The sequence below is a fragment of the Anastrepha obliqua genome, chromosome 1 (genome assembly GCF_027943255.1).
Source record: "Anastrepha obliqua isolate idAnaObli1 chromosome 1, idAnaObli1_1.0, whole genome shotgun sequence".
Lineage (NCBI taxonomy): Eukaryota > Metazoa > Arthropoda > Insecta > Diptera > Tephritidae > Anastrepha > Anastrepha obliqua.
Window position 1 is genome coordinate 46,515,933 of NC_072892.1, and position 20,181 is coordinate 46,536,113.

General features: G+C 34.7%; 1 protein-coding gene across 7 annotated transcripts; it reads right to left on the reverse strand.

The window, feature by feature from the left end:
• Positions 1-2,338: 2,338 nt before the first annotated feature.
• On the reverse strand, positions 2,339-13,815 carry LOC129250438 (SH2B adapter protein 2). 7 transcript variants are annotated; one of them, XM_054890071.1, is made up of 8 exons: positions 13,468-13,814; positions 8,844-8,886; positions 8,391-8,767; positions 8,215-8,328; positions 7,886-8,125; positions 6,802-7,833; positions 6,054-6,248; positions 2,339-4,056 (listed from the first exon to the last, which is right to left on the reverse strand). In XM_054890071.1, the coding sequence occupies exons 3-8, from the start codon at positions 8,742-8,744 to the stop codon at positions 3,958-3,960; spliced, it is 2,034 nt and encodes a 677-aa protein (XP_054746046.1). In that variant the 5' UTR covers positions 8,745-8,767; positions 8,844-8,886; positions 13,468-13,814; the 3' UTR covers positions 2,339-3,957. The 7 variants fall into 7 exon arrangements, with proteins under 7 accessions (XP_054746046.1, XP_054746040.1, XP_054746052.1 ...); XM_054890065.1 differs by having other exon boundaries at positions 8,391-8,848; XM_054890077.1 differs by having other exon boundaries at positions 7,886-8,107; positions 8,391-8,886.
• Positions 13,816-20,181: the final 6,366 nt, after the last annotated feature.

A 20,181-nucleotide genomic window follows, 5' to 3' on the forward strand; every position in this document is an offset into this window, starting at 1 on the left:
CTTATATTATAGATCGTCAACCATGACGACTCTATGCTTTGCGTTCGAGCGCTGGGAGAGGTATAGTTCTGTTGTATTCAAATTTAAGACGCGTTTTTCTCAAAACTATATTTTCCGAATTGGGGTACAGGATAACTCGAAAAGTAATGACCGATCTCGCTGAAATTTTGCACACATCTTTTTTATGATATTACTTTCTATGTGTTTTAAGTTTTCGAAAATTGTTCGAAAAAATTATTTTTTCGAAGCGAAAATAGTAGGAAAATTCGGCCCAAAACTAATTTTTTTAAGCATTTTATGCCGCGAATTTGTTTTCTCCATTTATTATTAATTCATATAGAAATTATGACATTAATAAACAAAAAAATGTTTGTGTTTTTGTATTCAAGTCACTGACGCCGATGCAACAATGCCCGCCGATTGAGAAGCCCCGCTGCGACCTTCCTGGAAGAATTGAGTGCACATCCGCCATTTTAAATGATTAAAATAAATTGTATAATATATTACTTTAATCTATAAATAAACTATATGCCAATTTTGAAAAAAATATATTCACTTCTTTATGTTAAATAATTTAAATGAAAATCATGGAAATTATGGGTGTTACAGGTATCTATTCCCTTAACGCAGTCGTCACTAAAAAATTTATAACCGACTAAAAACAGCCACCCCAAAGGAATTTTTTAAAGATATCTTAGAAAGTGTTTTATGTTGCAAGTGAACTTAAGTTCTAATTACGTTGTTATTGCAATATTAATATGACTGTTCAAAATTTTAAAAAGGAAAAAATGTAATACGACGCACAATTTTTTTATTCGAACGAAGAAAAATATTTTATTCGAACGAAAAGTAATCTTACTGCACTGGAGCTTTAACTCAATATTTTTCACGTTATTTATTTCTTTTTCGGTAAAGTTCCAAATGACAAACTGTAGGTATCACCTCCCAGAGCTACATAAATCTTTTAAAAACTTGCCATTGAGACGACCGATATATATGTACATATATGTAATTGGCGCGTACACCCTTTTTGGGTGTTTGGCCGAGATCCTCCTCCTATTTGTGGCATGCGTCTTGATGTTGTTCCACAAATGGAGGGACCTACAGTTTCAAACCGATGCCGCATGGCCAATCTTTTTCACGGCAGAAATACACTCGGAAGTTTGCCATTGTCTGCCGAGGGGCGACCGCTATTAGAAAAATGTTTTTCTTAATTTTGGTCTTTCACCGTGATTCGAACCTATGTTCTCTGTGAATTCCGAATGGTAGTCACGCACCAACGTCCGATAGGTAACTGAAAAACAACATTTTTAATTTTTACTAGAATCGCCCGTGACCGAAAAATCGACCCACAGCAATTCTCACTCTGAGTAGTAGATTTTATCCAATTTCAATGGGATTATACAATGTGATAAAATTTTTAATTTAGTTTTTTGATAATTTTTTCAAATCCTGGTAGCGACACATAAAAATTGTTTTAGGAATTTGAAATTTCCGTTGATTTATTTTTGTTTTATAAAAACGATATGAGATTTAATTTTGAATGGGAGTTTTTAGGCCCCCTTTTGCAATACTTAATTATATTGTGTTGGTATTGATAAATAGGTATTATCATAGCTTTTGTGGCTCCGGGGAAAAGCGATTCGGAAATTTTCCAATACCTACCACTTTTCATCATAAGCAATTTGTGTATCTGTATAAAATTTCATTATCTTAGCTTTTGCGGTTCTGGAGATTTGGAAATTACAGTTAATTTAAGAGTGGAGTACCGTACAATATCATAAGTACGGTATATACAATTTATGCATACATGCCAAGTTTCAGTTTCCTACCTTAATGGATTAGCATATTTTGGCCTCTGTGTCAGATTCCTCGCGCCCTATACATTTCTACTCTAAAGGAGGTTATTTCCTACAAATTCGTGGATATTTCATTTTAATCGGGCGAACGGTACTTAAAAAAAAAGGGTTGTAAATATTTTAGTGTGTCAAATTTATAAAATGATAATAATTGACTAAAACCTACGCCACTCATAAATAAATGATACAGAAAGCAAAAATACTAAAATATCCGCAAATGATACTGAATAAATTTCGAAATTTCTTAAACTCGCATAGTATGGTAGAATTGGTGTTGCTGCAGTATCACTTTGCCATCAAACTGTTTATTCATAATTCGCATCTAACAGCTCTAGCCCTTCTCCAAGAAAATTTCGGACTCCTTTGGTTGATTCCGAAGCGATTTTTGCGGTGGTGCATTTAAGAATTCTGTTTAGAAGACTTCACCATCAGGATCTAGAACGTTCTGCAGGAATTTAATTGAGTTATTGCAGCTTTTAGTGTCATGTCCTGAATCAGTTTTTCTTAACCTAAATTCAAACTGGCTTCAAGTACCTTCAATAGTTTTTAAATACCATCAGAAATTATTTCCACTAGCTAATTTTTTCTCTGTTTAATAGTTCGTTGCATACACACGTGATTTTTTCTATAACTGTTGTTTTTCATGTTTCAAAAATGATTAGGTTCAGTTAGCATTGGTTCGATGGCATACTGTGGACATAAATTTCAAATGGTGAAACAAATGTTTTTCTACCAGCAGTCGCCAATTCGGCTGACAATTGCAACTCTTGTCCAAAAAAAAAGGATCTTATAAAGATTTTCCGCAGTTCGGAGGCAGCTGTTTGTGAAACAACATCAAGATGTACATACGTCACAAATTGCATGTGAAGTTCAACCAAAAACCTAATAAAGGATGTGTGAGCTTATAATCAATATAAAACATGGTTTAAGTACAAAGTTTTGATTTATGGCGAATTTAATTAGAAAGTGATTAGAAATTTTTGTAAAATTTTCTCCAAGCCCATCATATACAATTAATGAAATGCATAAGGAAAATCGTTTGATGTTCGCACCGGAGAGGCGTACCTAAATTCACCATTAATTTCTGTCTTCTGTTGAAAATCTTTATTAAAACAAAGAAAATTATAGAAAAAAAACCCTAATTTTATGTGTTCACTGTAAAAGATATAAACTGACGGTTTTATGTACTGGTTTAGCGGCTTCATTTCATATACAACTTTTTTTCAGAAGCATTTGTTCCAAATTTTTCGTTAGTTCCTTATAACACTATTAAATTCAAATTATCAAAAGTAACGGACTTTTAATAAAACTCAAATTTCACAAAAATAATGTTGGAAGTTTGTTTATTGGACATACCAATAATTTTGGGTTTTCGTATAATTACAGTTATATTATATATCTTTTTAGTTTTTTTGCGCAATTTAGGTAATGCCGCTTTAAGCCAGTTTATTACTTGTTTTAACATAATTTCAATGAACAAATAAAAGTAACGTTACTTCGCATAATCAGCATCTTAATATAATCTTAATCGATATCTGAAAGGAAATTATAAAAAACTACAAACATTTGTTTTAATATTGTGTAAACTTTTCAAAGTAATTTGTTTTTTAATCTATTAATCGCACAGTCATACTTATTTTAACTCAATAGCTTACAATATAATTTACTTTTCTGTCTTAAAGTACAGAAAAACATTTCTATACTTTAAGGCTTACATGCATAATAAAGAAAAAATGTGTTCACATATATTTGTATGTTTGTACAAATAGTAAATTATTATACATGCATTTTTCACTAAGATATTGAACACATCGTAACATTACAAATAAAATATCATTATTATTGAAAAGAAAAGCATGACACAAAATGCCAAATCAAGAAACACTTGTGCGAAAAGCAATGACAAACATATATGTATGTAAGTATGCTTATGTGTGTACCTATGTATATGTATATTTATGAACAATTATGTATTAGCTGCTTTAAGCTTACAGCCACTTATGTATGCGTATATACATATGTATGTACTTATATGTAAATCTAGTTTTCAGTAGTTCTCGGCTTGGCCCAGTAAAACCTTATTCGTAGCGCAATTGAGTTACACAAAACTGTATTGGTTGTCAACGGCGCGTGCGCCCATTTCATTAGCGTTGAGGTCGCTAAGGCTTGCAACGCCGGTACCGCTGTAGTGTAGGTTCTGAAAAATAAATAAATTTGTTTTTTTTAGATGTTTTATAAGAAAATTGTATTAATATTCTGGAGAACCCCATTTAGCTTCCAGCACGACTTTTAAGTGCTCTGGCATTAAATTAAATTAATTTCATTAAATTTAAAATGTGCAATAGGTTCTATGGGCTTAGAGCCAACGATATTAGTTTTCACTACGCAATCGGCACGAGCCAGATTTATATCCTATTCCATTTATTCCAACGTGGTATCATTTATCATTAGCGGCCCAAGTCCGTAAGAAGATGACGAACATTTTCTGAATACTTAAAAATATGGATAGGGAGAGACATGTGGAGGCGGACTACATTTCTTCTCTGCATGCTTTGATTTTTAAGCATCTTAGCAATATCGAGGGAGAGAAAAGTGGAGCGGAAATTCATTATTTTTTGCAAAACTTTGCAATATCGAGGGAAAGAGCATCTAGCTCGTCCCTTCTCAACACATCCAACCCAAAAATGTTTGAATTAACAACGGCAGGGAAAAGGCTCTGTACAACCCGGATTTATATTCGGCCAAGGACTGCCACTCTAGCAACATTCCCCGTCCATGTATGGGGAATGTTTATGCTGCTGCAACAACAACAACAATTTAGAAATGAAGTGTCTAGGTATTAAATTTTATTATTACAAGTAATATAAAATATTATTCTCTTAAACGGGAGCAGACAGCAATATCGTACGATAAAGGACCGCGGCGAAATGCAAATATAAATAGTCGTTGTGATCACAGTGACCGCTGTCAGGTAGTTAAGGGTTAAATGAAGCTTAGTAACTGTTCGGATTTAATGTCCGGATTTCTTGGTGAAAATCTGAGTTATGTATAATACTATTATGGTCAAAATATTCATGTACAAAGTTCGAAATTTTAAGTAGTCAAAACTGGTTAAAATATTGCAATCCCATTATTGTATCTACGAGGTTCGTTTGGAAAGTCCGTGCAGAAATAAAAACTACTTAATTATTTGGAGAAGCTTTTTTTCCTCCTCCCCCTTTTGGGCTTATATATTTTGTGAACTGCTGTTCTAGTTTATTGATTCCTCCCGAATAATATGATTTGTTCAAATCTGAAATATAGCCATTCGTTTCTGCAATCACCTCCTCGATTGAATAAAATATTTTTCCCACCCGCCATTTCTTCAAATTGGCGTCTTAAATCCAAACGAATGCCAAACACAAAGAAATATACCGATTTAACTGAAACTTGGTTTGTGTTCTTCAAAGAGATGCTACTAACTAAACATGGCCTCGATACGCGCCAGTAGTGCCATCTCGCTGACTTTGTACGGTCATTTTCAAACGACCCTCGTATTAGTCAGGTATTTCACAACGATCAGCAACAGCAATGCCCGGCAATTTAATTTAAAATTCAAATTAAGTGAAAAACTTCACTTTCAGCGAAATGCTGGCGAGATAAAATCACGAACAATTATTAAAAAATACATATATAATATTTACTAAATTCTTTCTTAAGGCTTAATTTTTTTTCCTTTTTTATATGACAATACTAACTTGTTATAATTAAAGAAATTCAATATAAATGTTTGGGAAATACTACAGTAATAAGCTGGATATAAAAAACTTGGTCTAAAATTATTATAATTTCAAGATACCCACACTAATTTCCTACATTTTTAAATAATCGTTTTTATTTTATTTATTTTTTCTTTTTTTTTTTTGAGGTCATCTCTTACTTAAGATTTTAGCTATTCATTTCATTTTCGAATGTTATGGCTAAATGGAGATGGGGTTACTAACCGATTTTGCTAGTTTAAATAGCAAAAAAACATTATGTGAACAAAGTTTATCACAATGGGGCATCATTTATAAAAGCTTTTAGTTTTTAGTCGAAATATTACGTTCACCAGCACATTTAAGTACATGTTAATAAGTTAAAAATTATTGTTCTCGATTGAAAAACGTTTTCGATTTCGTATCCGCATAAAATTGAATTGAATTTAATACGTACCTGTGATTGTAGTGAAATTGTTGACGCACGCAGTTGTTGGGTGCTTTGTTGTGGTTGTGGTTGTTGCAGCTGCTGCTGTTGATAATGATGTTGATGTGTCTGTGGCTGATGATGTGATAGTTGTTGTAGGAACGGTAACTCAATTTCGCACGTTTTTAGACGTACACTCAAGTTCATTGTGATTACTTGCTGCGGCTGCACTCCGCCCATAAGCAAATGCAATGTGGCATGGAAGAATAGGAAAAAAAGAAAAGACATGGCACTTTGATTTTGAATACGTGACACGAACACATTGCGTGCGACTGGTGTTAGTATTGTTTGGTTTTGTTGTGGAAAGCTGATGTCTCAGACCCATGCAACTAAACGTAAAAAGGATTTCGAATACAAACATATGTAATTATATACTATACTTGGATATGAAAAACAGTATGAAAAAGGTGCCAATTATGATATAACTTATACAAATACAATTCAAAACTGGGGAACGCTACTAAACTTAAAATCAAAACTACCATCAAATTTGTATGTTTTTTTGCTTTCCTCAAATATTTTTTGTATTGTAGGTACACTTTACCGCTACATGTTTATTATACCCCTAGTCTCTATTCAATTAGTTGCAAATTTAATGGTGTTGCGTTGAAATCGTTCAACACTAAAAACAAAAAAATATACAAACGCAAATGCAAAAAAACATCAAATAAAAATCATCACTGACACTGAATGGACTCCAAAACTTAGGCTATCTCACATGTCTCGGCGATGGATGTTGTTGCTGTTGTTGTTGTTGATGATGAGGATGATGCCCACCGTTTGTTTCTGCGCTGATAGCGTTATTTGTTCCGGTACATGGTATGCCATGATTGTGCACCCACTTGTCTAGAGTCACATCAGAGGTGCCACCCGATTCCAATGGTATTGGATTATGCTGGAAGTGTTCAAGCATCTCCTGTATGGATGGGAACCATAAATGTTGCACACGACATTGGCCCTTCTCCGACAAAGTCATGCGTAAATGTTTGGCGCGTCCTTGAAAATTAAATGTCAGCACAAATTCGCCCATACGCGTTTCACTTTGGCGCACCAAAAATATGCCATGACCCGCCACTTCAGAATGCAATACCATGCGCGCCGCTTCCGAACGCGGTAATGTACCATGAAACCATGGATACTGTTGCATTTCGGCCGTTAAGTCTGCAATATTTATAGCCGATTCAGCCTCAATTTCCGCTTCAAAATTACTCGATGCAGAAAGACGTTGTTCGCCCCGCCGCGGCGGTATATCGGGTATACCTTCTAAAACATTTGAATCGGTGCCTGCGGCCGTATTCGCAGAGGCAAGTGCATTGTCTGATAGTGAACTGCTCGGACCGACGTTGCCGTTTGAGCCAAGACCGCTTGTTTGATGATATTGCGGGTTAGGCACGGCATTGATTATATCACCACCACGAGGTGCAAGGCCATCTGACGAAGTCAAATTGCCACTTGGACTCATAGCCATTGATGTGGTTGCAGAAATTCCACCCATTATGCCGCCAACACCACCACCGCCAGTAACTAATGCATCTGCCGATTCTAAGGGCAATTGCTGTGTCGGAGGCGTGCGCATGCAATAACGTATAGTAGCCAACCAGCTGCGCATTTCTTCAGGACTCTCAGCCTCGATAACGTATTCCATATTATTATCGGCCTTTAGTACAAAGGTGTTTGCACGCTCGTTCAACTCAAGTGCTCTAGTTTCTCGTGCTTCCGATATTAAAAAACAAAATACGCCGCTTCGTGGCTAAAGGAAAAAAAATCGATTATATGAAAAAGCTTTACTGTCATTACCAAACCTTTGTAGCTTTTGGCGGTGTATAGAATTCCAACATGTAGCCACCTACGGCTTTCACTAAAGCCAAACGACACTTTTCCCACTCTTGTGTCGGCTGATCCAGACTTTCAGGTATTAACTTATTCACATAACCCTCCTTACGACATTCCACAATAATTTTCGAGATCTTCGTCTTACTATGCTTGCTGCCATCTAAATCTTCGGAATTTTTATGAAACAGCGTCTGTAAGAACAGGAAATTCTAATATTAAATCACTTAACATCAACTGTTCTAATGTGTGGCGTAATTTTTTTTAATTTTTTGTTAGTTTCGGGAAAACTGTTGCTCACCTTGCCCTTGCGAAGCCCCTTGAACGAAAGTCGTCGAAAAAATGCTTTGTGAAATATTTTAGACGAATCATCAGCTGCATTACCACTTTCTTCCAGTGAGTTACAATTTCCAGTCTGTATTTAAAAAAAAATTAATTTTAATTCAAAAATATAAATACAGTACGCCAAGTAATTACCTTAAGATTGTTGCGTCTCAGGCAGAATTCGGTGTCGAAATGATCCACAAACGCCTCAACGAATTTTTGTCCAAAACTACGATATGAAATATTCCGAGCCTCCTCAGGTGGCAAATTCCCATTAATATAACTGATGCAAGCTTTGGCAAAATCTGCAGCAGCCACACGCGAATGCCGTTCGCAAAATTCTTCCCAGCTAGTGCCGTAAGCATATGAAGTGCCACTAGCCGCACTCATGTTTGGTATGAGATCTCCGCCTACTGCACCACCACTGCTACCTGCAGCGCTACTTCCGCTAGCGGGACCAATGTAACCACCAGCGGTAAATGTGTTTGTTGTACTATTGCCACCCATTTATTTTCTGAATTAATTTTTTGCTATATATTTGACGTCAGGTAGCACAATAGTTATTTTTATTTATCAATTTTGCTGTTGTTCAGTTTTAAGCCCTACCGTTGCTGCCGTAAGTATTATATAGTTAAGTCAGATGTATTCCCTATAAACACAAAGGCTGTATGTATATATTTATTTATTTTCTATTTTATTTTTTATTTTTATTTTATTTGACTTCGTCGTAATGTGGGTTTGCTGCAGAAGTAATAGGCCTTAGCCTGGTATAAATTCGTGTCGTTCCGGTAACGTAGAACCGACGGGTGTTGGAACGGTAGCGGTTACGAAGCTCACATGTTGAGCACAAGTGACAACAGAGCTACTAAATCTGTTAGCCAAGGTAAGGGAGTACCAGTGCGTTACGCTCATTAGTTGCCCCTTCCCGACCAGAGGTCAGAAAAGCTTTTAAGCGGAGTTTGGTTAAACGCTTCTAAGGAAATATGGGCATGTTGAAATATAGTTAAACCTGTCAAAGAAGAACACTGGCGGTGCCGAATATTCTCTAAAATTTATGCGAGTGTTTTTGGTACAAAAAATTTAGTTTATAAAAATTAACACATTTGAGAACATTACGCTTTGGTAAATATATCTAATTAAGTTTGTTGTGATTTTTGTAGGTATACATTCTGCTCTAATCCAGAGATGAGATACCACTGCCCCGCTCTGACAAAAATTTTACAATTCTATCTTAGTAATATGGTATATTCGGAATCTATAACGTGTTTTAAAGAAATTGCATAGATCATGCCACTACTGGCTACTAGGAAAACAATAAACCCTAAGTTTATTTAATAAACAAATGATATATAAATGAATAATTAGACCGACATGGACCTACGGACTAGAAATTTGGGGAACTGTTAGTAAATCAAACCTTAAATATCGCAAATCAAATTATACAGAGAAGTCAATCTAAGACGCTAAGGACAATCAAAAACGCAAATTGTCACATAAGAAATGACAATGGCGACTACTAGAGCACAAAAACTATGAAATGAGACTGATACCGAAAAATGAAACTTCAACCAAGAAGACTAAAGCGCAAAACACCCGCAGATCTTGCTCGTACTGTAATATAAATAAAATTATAGACATGTTCCCTTTCAAAGGGAAGGGACATTTTAATTCCAAACCCCAACACTAATTATTTATTGTTAATATCAACAGATTGTAATTTATAATGGAAATAAAAAAAGTCTAATTGTGCTTCTCTGCAGTCACCATGTAGCCACATTTCTATGGAGACAGGTTTATATAATATTTTTGATTTATTGAAGTATCATATCGCTATTAATTAAAATAAACCTTCCAACTAACAGCGACCAGGCATCTTCATACCTACAAACATCGCACATCTGTACTATTTTAACTGAAACTAACAAAAAATCATAAGGCCTCTTCTATTCGCCATTTCCCCGCTCGATATCTATATGCTCAATTAACTTGACGAAAAATTTGCATGCGAAAGCAACAACAGAGTTATCGAGTAAGATCCGCTGCTAGCGAGTATGGCTATAGCGCATTAGACCGCTCTGGCTTACTAGCACATGTAATTTAAGACAGTTCTCTTCCCGCGTTGCCGACATATGTTCATTTGCTTTTTCTGTTCGCCACTTGCTAAGTCTTGGCGAAAAAAAGAGGCCTATAAGAAGTTTTTGTGTTAAGAATTGTTTACGTTATTTTTAATATATGTGTATAGGCTCTGATTTTTTTAATATGAACATTTTTTTGATAATATTTAATTCTTAATGGTTAATTAAATTTTGTAAATGTCCTCCTTTTTGGGTGTTTGGCCGAGCTCCCCCTCCTATTTGTGGTGTGTGTCTTGATGTTGTTGAACCCTACAGTTTTAAGTCGATTTTGAACGGCACATATTTTTTTATGAGGACTTTTTCATAGCCGAAATACACCCGGATGTTTTCCATTGCCTGCCGAGTGGCGACCGCTATTAGAAAAAACGTTTTCTTAATTTTGTTGTTTCACCGAGATCCGAACCTACGATCTCCGTTTTTCAGAATGGTAGTCACGCACCATTCCATTCTGCTCGGCGGCCGAAATAATATAATACATCCCTCAATTTACACACTCATTTGTTTTAAATAAAAAAAGGAGACATAAAAATATACTTGTTTTTAATTTGTAGTCTGTGAGACAAATGGTTAGTGACAGAAGTTACTCTGATTTATATATTATTATATTATATTATTTCTATTTAACTATTTATGAAAGCTTTGTCAGTGAGTTGGTATGATAGGAATATGTTGGATTCGCAAAACTGGAGGAGTGCGTAATCTATTAGAGGATTGTTTAGTGATCCAGGGTTAAAAAGGGTGTTACAAGAGAAGTGGGTGAAAACAACACCCGAATATGTCAAAAAGTTTAGACTCTGCTCAGTCTCGGCTAAAATCGGTTTTAAAACAAAAAGACTTGTGGGGTACCTATTAATTAATAAACAAATTTACATACCATTTTTATAAATTTTTTAGTTTACCTAAACACTGTTGGAGAATATCAGCTGTAAGATCTTTGTTAACGAGACTGAAAAATGCTGTTAATAATTAATATTAACCCGTAAATCACGGGTATGTATTTGCATTTTTCCGCTTAAAAAAGGCTGAAGGCGGAAATATGAGGGCTGCCTTTTACAGTAGATGTGGTGAGCTGTAATTCGATATTTTTATGTTGTTGTTGTTGTTAACAGCATAGGTAGCCCTGTCAGTGTAGGCATATCATCATTCGTCTTCGTCTAGCTCATCTAGGGGTAGGCCCAGGAAACATGCTGTTTCGACAGGTTGGGTCCAGAGGGAGAGGGGGGTGAGATGAGTCGGTTTGAGGGGGGATGTGAAGAGGTGGTTAGTGTCGTGCGGGGTACCTTCACATGCCGGACCGATATTTTTATAGCCCTGTCTAGTGAAACCCATATCATCGAAATTTTTATCGAGAAGTTTGGTATTTTTTAGCACAAACTTACTTATAACTTTTTCACGAGCTTTAATTGTTCTTTTCCAGAGGGTTTGATAAATTCATCTCGCCCAAAAGATGAAATTTAATCGTGAAAATTACTGTGCGATTATTTATTATGATTTTCGACATGGATTATCGAGACAGGAGTGCACTGATCAACTTACTTCGACTTTTGATGTTAAAGCGCAACACTTAACCACTGTGAAACGCTGGTACAATTTCCAAAGTGGCCGTCGATCCTTACAGGATGAATTTCGTGAAGGCTTTCCAAAAATGCGTCAAATGATAACGCAACATCATCATGTGACATATAGCTAGATAGAGGCCTCCTTAGGCATTAGTGGGGACCAGCATACACTCAATATTATATTTATGAAAATTTGGTCGTCAGAAAGAATTGTTCTCGCGCATAATATGACAATTATCCAAAAAAGAACTCGTGTCTATTGGGTCAAGAAATGTTGCAGAAATTCAGTGGTCCAAAGCACGTCCGTGACGTCGAAACAGGGAACAAAACAGCAATTGACAGTATAGTTGTTCCAAGACGAGCTTAATAAATAGTCGCTTGTTTTAAAAACAATGTCATAAAATGAAAAATTAATAGTCCAGTAATTTTTCGTCCCGAAAATTTCTAAGATTATTTATGTTTATATAAAATGTTATGTTAAGAGGAGAACTGTGAGTTAAAACACAAGTATAAATTTGTTTATATGCCATGGCCTCTTCCTACCGAGATACAGCTAACTGTATCCGCAGACTGTTAGGGCGTCCATTCCAGATTAAAAACATTTGACCCCGAGAGCAGTGAAGTTCGCATAAAACATATTGCCTGGTTATTATGGACGACTTTCCAAAATGGCGATGCTAAATCTTTAAGGAGTTATCCAACGTAAATCCTCATGTCGTCCCACAGAACAATCTATAACAATCATTCAACGGCCTCTTTTTCATTGACTTTATGAGAAAACCTTATATTTCGTTTAAAATGCAATTCTCCCTATTTACTATTATATTCTACGTCATTTTAACATAAAAATAAACCCACATTTTTTTTTGCAATTCAATTTTCGAGTTACACACGTTGTTGTAGCAGCATAAAAAATGTCCTACATATTTTTGGGGAAGTGACAATCCTTAGCCGGACATAAACCAAGTCCGTTCTAGTAGCGGAGAACTGTCATGGGAACGTATGCATATATGTGTGTGTGCATATTACGACATGCATATACCTACCACATCTGTATTTATGGTATAAGTATGCCAGAGAAATGCAATATGCTTATCAGTGAAATGCAAAAATATTTTGCTATATTCGTATGTACATACATATAGTATGTATGCACAACCATTGTACATATTTATAACCGTAAGTAGAATGCAAGGAATCAGATTGTAAAACCTAGAGCAAATAGTAAATTTTTCCTCATCTAGTAAGTTACACAGAGACTAAATACCGATTTATATTTTTAGAAACAACCCATCTAACCTCCTCTGCCAGGGTACAATATCCGGCTCACCCAAGCACAGTCGATACAATGCAGTTTCCATTCGCATAATTTATGGTACTTCATAATATTGTCATGGAAAACATATTGCAATCTATTCGACCGATATTAGGTATATATAGGATATTCAAGCAATTTTTAACCAGCAATATTTATTAAAATATTAGTACACATATGTGTACTTAAAAACTTTTGTTATGTGATTTGCATTATTTTACCAGTTTAATGTAACTTTTTTGTTTACTGCAGTTCTTGCATATTCATTGAAATTCTTATTTTTTCTATTTTTGGGCAGAAAACATTTCACTTATAAGTTGCGCATTTTCTTAGCTGCCTCACGCCTCTTATTGTACACATGGATTTTTTCGTCCTCTCGACAACGGGAAGCAGCACTGATGCTTCATTATGTTTATTTAAGCAATTGCATTGTATTTTTGGCAAATATTCACTCAGTTTTAATATATATTTTATTATTAATATGTAAAAATCATTTCCACGATTGTTTTCAAATACATTAAAACATAAATAATACAGGAAAAAGTTTGAAAACGCACTAAAGGGAAGAAAAAATTTTCACTTGTCCAATGCAACGCGAATTGCCAACCACTCTTTTCGCACTTATTCTGTATTGCCAACAGAGGGAAAAAGTAGCATAAGGCTGGGAACATTAATATATTTCATATTAGACGAATACAGTTGTTATGTTAAGTGATCATAAAAAGAATTAGAAAAACATAATACTTCCTATTTCATTATGTGACTTTGCTTGTATTGAGAGGTATTGTGTGTTTGACATTTACAGACGTTTGCTATTATATAATGTAACATAATGCACACGAATTGAAGAAAAAACTAAAAAAGTTCTACGAAAATGTATAACCTTTTTAATATCTGTAATTATCTAATCGGCCGCCGTAGGTGCATGGATTAGTGTGTGACTATCATTCGAAACCTCGGGCATGAAACAACATTTGATAGACCGACAGAGCTGTCGCCAATAGCAGTGTAAAACCTCCTAGTGTATTTTTGCTATGAAACCCAGCTGTCGTTCGGAGGCGGCATAAAATGGTAGGTCCTTCGATTTGTGGAAAAACTTCAACCTCACACCACAGATGGGAGGAGGAGTTTGACCAAACGCCCAAAAAAAGGTGCAAGCGCCAATTATATCTATTTCATATATATGGATATATAATTACCTGGCCAAAGAATATATTATACCTACCTAAAGAGTGAGGTTAAGTTATTAAAATTTAAAGTTCATTGTTCTCTCGGGTTACCGAGTATTGTTAAAATAGTTATAGATTAATAATTTGGATTCTGCAATTGCAATGCACACTATTTTAATGTGATTCAAGAAAACCAACATTTTTTCAGTTATAATTTTATTGACTGTCAAATGAACCCTTTTTTATGATTGCCAACATAAAACACCTGATGCAGTAACTAGTTGCTTTTCCAGTCTTTTGTGCTACATCGGTAACTCGCACTAGTTTATTTAATATTTGGACAATTTTACATAACTTGAATGCTTGGAGAATATTTCTAAATTCCCCCTTAGTCTGAAGACTAATACTAATAACACTAATCTTCTAGTCAGGAAGGTTTCGCTCAGTTCAACTCCAAATTTTGTTACTTTTAAAAATGCTAAAAGCATTGCACATTACATACACTGGTGGAAAATATAATAGAAACACAAATTTTCATGTTATTTTTAACAATTTTGTTAAAAACTACGAATACTTTGCGCTTTACAAGTTCAAACAGTTAATGCAAATTGAGAATATAGAAAGCCTCATCTCCAAATATTCTATAGCATCATAAAATTTCATCGAGTTTAAGAAACCTACCCTGGAAAAAATACTATGAAAGAAATGTTTTACTACAAAAAATTATTACTTTTTTTAATGTTTACACATGGAGAGTCGTTTTAGCATTTCGTACTACCTCCTGCTTGTTTTATGACATCTTAACATCTTCTATGCAATGAATTTAATAAATTTGCACATTTATCTGGAGAAATAGAGTACCAAGGCCTTTGAATTTTGTTCGATTTCTCAAACATTCGTGTGCTAGGTTCTTCAACATTTGTATGGGAACATTTCTCTCTTATTTGTGGGTTTGAAAGGCCCGATTATCTTTTTCAATTCGGCTCAAAGATAATCAATTGAATTTAAGTCAGGAGACTCCGACGGCCATTCTAGAACATTCACTTTTTCTTTTTCAAACCACTCCTTTGCTAATTTTGATGATACTCTGCGTAAACTCCCGTCTTAAGGGCAGTTCTTCTCTTGCATAGGGAATCATAACCGTACTCAATATTCTCACGTAGTCTACCGCACACATTTTATCTTTTATCCAAAATATTGAACCTGATTCGCCACCGTGCTTTACGCTTTTTTGGTATATCTGGGATCACATGTTGTACTAGTGGATTGTCGAACATATCGTTTTCCGTCAGATTCAGACATACTTATTTTTGTTTCATCCGTCCATAGCACATTTTTCCAGTTTCGACGGAACAGATTTTTTCTTGCAAATTGAAGCCTTTTTGTTTTGTTCTGTAAATTCAATAACGGTACTCTTCTGGGTGTACTTGCTATTAATCCCGCTTCTACTAACCTGTATCGAACTGTCCGACTTGTAACTTTGCAATTTACAAAGTTTATATATTCATATATATATAATTGGCGCGTACACCCTTCTTTGGTGTTTGGCCGAGCTCCTCCTCCTATTTGTGGTGTGCGTTTTGATGTTGTTCCACAAATGGATGGACCTACAGTTTCAAGCCGACTCCGAACGGCAGATACAGGGTGGCTGATGAATTTTGCTACATTAAGAAACTCAAATAACTTTTTTTTTAGTGTATGGAAATCATTTATTTTTATTTCAAGTTGAAGGTCATTAAATTTTATTAAATGTAGCTTAACTAGTTTTAAAAATAATTGAATTTAAATGCCCCCCATGCTCGTTGACACAAGTGCGGCATCTTAGTAAAAAGTTGTTCATTGCTGCTTTGAGAGTTGCGACAGGAATAGCCGCAATTGTTGCCCGAATGGATTGTTTTAGTTCATCCAAATTTGTTGGCTTTGTTTTATAAACTTCTTGTTTACATAAACCCCACAAGAAAAAGTCAGGTGCAGTAAGGTCAGGCGACCTGGGGGGCCAACGAAATTCGGAGTTTCTTGAAATCAGTTTATTGGGAAATTTTCGTCGCAACTCTGTCATAACAGTCTGAGCTATGTGAGACGTTGCCCCATCTTGTTGAAACCACACAGAGTTGAAAGGAATTCTCTTTCGGCGTAGTTCTGGATAGAAAAATTCTTTCAGCATTTTCAAATAACGGTCTCCAGTAACCGTAACGGTGTGACCATTTTCTTCAAAAAAATAAGGCCCGACAATACAGCGTGAAGAAACCGCACACCACACTGTCACGCGAAGCGGATGCAATTCCGTCTCGTGGAGTATCTGTGGGTTAGAAGTACTCCATATTCGACAATTTTGTTTGTTCACATTGCCGTTTAAATCGAAATGGGCCTCATCAGACATGAAAAGGCAGTTTAACATGTTTTGGTCTTCTTCCACCATTTGCAGGATCTTCTGGCAAAATTCCAAGCGAATCGGCAAGTCTGCTGCATTCAGTTTGTTAACCATTTGAATTTTGTAGGGAAATAAGTCTAAATCTTTGTGCATTATTGTTTGCAAAGACTGTCGGCTGACACCAAGTTGAGCAGATAAGCTTCTTGTTGAAACCCTTGGATTGCTTTGTTTAGCTGCAGCTACAGCAGCGATCGTTTCCTCCGATGATAAGACCTTCTTGCGACTGTTCCTTGCTCAGCAAAATTATTCACCAGTCTCATTATGGTCCATCTGCTCGGGGGATAGCCGCCAAACATCCGCCTGTACTCTCTCTGTACCAAAACTACGGACTCCAGTGCGTGATAGCGGCGGACTATCCAAATTCTTGTTTGCGTGTCCCAGTTATCCATTGGTAGCGGCATCATCAGCCACCCTGTATTTTAAGAGGAGCTTTTTCATGGCAGAAATACACTCGAAGGTTTGCCATTGCCTGCCGATGGGCGACCGCTATTAAAAAAATGTTTTTCTTAATTTTCGTGTTTCACCGAGATTCGAACTTACGTTCTCTCAAATTCCGAATGATAGTCACGCACCAATCATTCGGCTACGGTGGTCAATTTAGCAGACTTCAATTGAGCTTAAAAATTTCACCAATTTCATATGTTTATATTTCTGTTCTGAAACAGCCGTCAATTCTCATAACACCAATGTGAATGCAGAGAACGTAATTTACGTTTACATTTTCAGCAACCAAACCGTTACACATCTTGACTCGCAAATCAATGAAATACAGCAAAATACATATTTTTTATAGTTTTTATTGTTAAACAATTTACTTACAATTATTTTAAAATTATCTCAAATAGTTTAACATAAAAAATCTGCCTTTACATCATATATTAAATTTTCTTATGCCAGTTTTTTTCTAACCCTTACAAAATTTACTTTTAAAAAGTAAATTAATAATACAATAGCAATAATAATAAAAAATCTAATGAAAAATTCAACGCATTATATGTAAGGATATTCAAAAACTGCCTTTACTTAATAGTTACCGTTGTTTCTTAATTTATTTTATATGTAATGTAAAGTATTTATGAAATTTTATGTGGATATTTCATCTGAAAAATGATACTCCATGTCTGTAAATTTATTCGAATTTCTATGATATATATTTATAAGCAACATACAAAAATTTAATAGCCGACCAATTTCGCACTTAAAGTGCTTTGCTTGAAAATTATTTGTTTTTAAATTTTAAAACAACTCAGTTTTGTAATAACTGTATCATCAAAAAGTATACAATGAAATCCCTTGTGCTGTGAGAATGAAAATTTCGATGGGTTCATTAAGATACGTTGAAATACCAGGTTTGAATAAAGTAAACATATTAATGCAATATTTTTATGTTGTTTTGTAAACGGTTTCGCTTATTGTTTTTAAGAAATGCATCTGTTTTGAATTTAATTATGTTTTTGGTTACTATTTGCTATTCAATATTTGTTGTGTTTATTTATATATAATTTTTTCTATAATGTGAGACATAAACAACACAAACTGAACACAAATGAAAGTTCTTTCATAAAAATGAAGTACCTATCAAATAAACGAACTTGAAAGTACATTTTTCTTGTATGCCCCATCTAATTAACATAACAAAAATAATTAAAAGTGCTTGTAGACGTGTAAATATTTAGTATGTAGTTAATTCAGTGTGAACCTGTTCGATAGTGGGGGAAAGTTTACTCCTATTCAAATTTTTCGGATGCATTTGTAAAATATACAAATTACATTTTAACCTACTCACAACGGCGTCTATGTTTTTGTTCCACCGTGGAGCGATCACTTTGTCTTAAATTTTACTGATTTTGACAGCACGACAATCGCCGCTTAGAAATCGTTCTAATATTTTCAAAACAAATCTCAGCTTTTGTAAGTTTGGTGCTGGTTCCGTAAAGATATCGGGCAACGTGTTGACTACAGCTTAATGATGTAGAGTCAATGCGGAGCGCTCAGCTTCGATTAAAGATCATCAAACAATGATTCGGGCATACAGCAAAACTAAGGAAGAATGTTTTCTCTTATGTCAGGCCAAGGTCTACCGCTATATCCATAGTCAACAACAAGGGCCGATGAGATTATAATTACGAAGGAATAATGGTGAAGTCGCAAAAGCATTCCCAATTAGTAACAAAACTACTGACGTACATATTATGTATATATTCGGCATATTCGACTTTTAGCATATGCGTATGTTACGTTGGTTGGTAAAATTTTTGTTTGGCTTGTTTATGATAATATAAATTAAATAAATTCATAAAATTAACGCATTCCTAAAATATACATTTTAATGATTCCAAAGTAAAGTATGGTCGCTTTTGTGATTAGCTGTAAAAACTAGAATTTGAGCACTAAAGAAAGCGTTATTTTAATAATAATAGATAGTTGATAGTTTTCAAAAATCACATATTTTTGTATGGGGAAATAGTAAAACTGTAAAACTTGTGCCACATCTGAATACAGTTAGAATGATAAGTTTAGATTAATAATTAAACAATTATTCGCATATTTTTTAATGTTAATAAAAACATAGTAATAGTAATAAATTCAAATTGAAGTGAAAAATCAGAACTGAGCAAAAGAGCTCGACACTGCAACACTTTACGTGCGAGTCTACGTACGTATGTAAGTGGTGCACATGCATTTGACATTAACGTGCGTGGTACGAAAAAAGAAACTTGTAACAGAGAAGGTGCAATTCATGCACTAAACCTCGCAAACCAAATTCACCATGGCAATTTGAATCATTTTTGAACCAATTAGATAGACTCATCGATTTTAACTTTCAAATTAATTTGTACTTTATTAAAATTTTTCATTTTTATATAAATTTTTCTTTATCTACAATTTTTTAGTTAGTATGGAAGAAAAAATAAAAATTGTTTGACTCTAACAAACGTGACAAGTTTAGGCCCAACTCTTACACTTTCTGATGTAAGCCTTTTTTTTTGCTACAAATCTAGAATTCAATAGTTTTATACCACATATAATATTTTATGACAAAAACACTCTCCGATTTTGTAACCTTCATCATTTTACACCTTGGCTTATATTTCGCAACTTAACTGGTTATGTTGCGCACGTTTTTCTTTATTTACTTAACTATTGCTACTAATTGACAACAATACGATTGAAGTAAAATATGTGTCCACTATTTTGTGTCAAATAAATCAAATAAAAAGTAAAAAATATCTGCTCTAATGCGATCTTCATTGCCGTTAGTCTTTATTGCTGCGACGAGCGCTTTGTTTATCATTAAATTTCCAACGAACAAATGAGAAAAAAAAAACGATGAC

Coding starts and splice junctions, on each gene's coding strand:
- LOC129250438 (XM_054890065.1), bottom strand. CDS start 8,744: ATGGGTGGCAATAGTACAACAAACACATTTACCGCTGGTGGTTACATT. Junction 8,126..8,214: donor AGGGGCTTCGCAAGGGCAAG/GTGAGCAACAGT, acceptor ATTTAATATTAG/AATTTCCTGTTCTTACAGAC. Junction 4,057..6,053: donor CAATTTCACTACAATCACAG/GTACGTATTAAA, acceptor TTTATTTTTCAG/AACCTACACTACAGCGGTAC.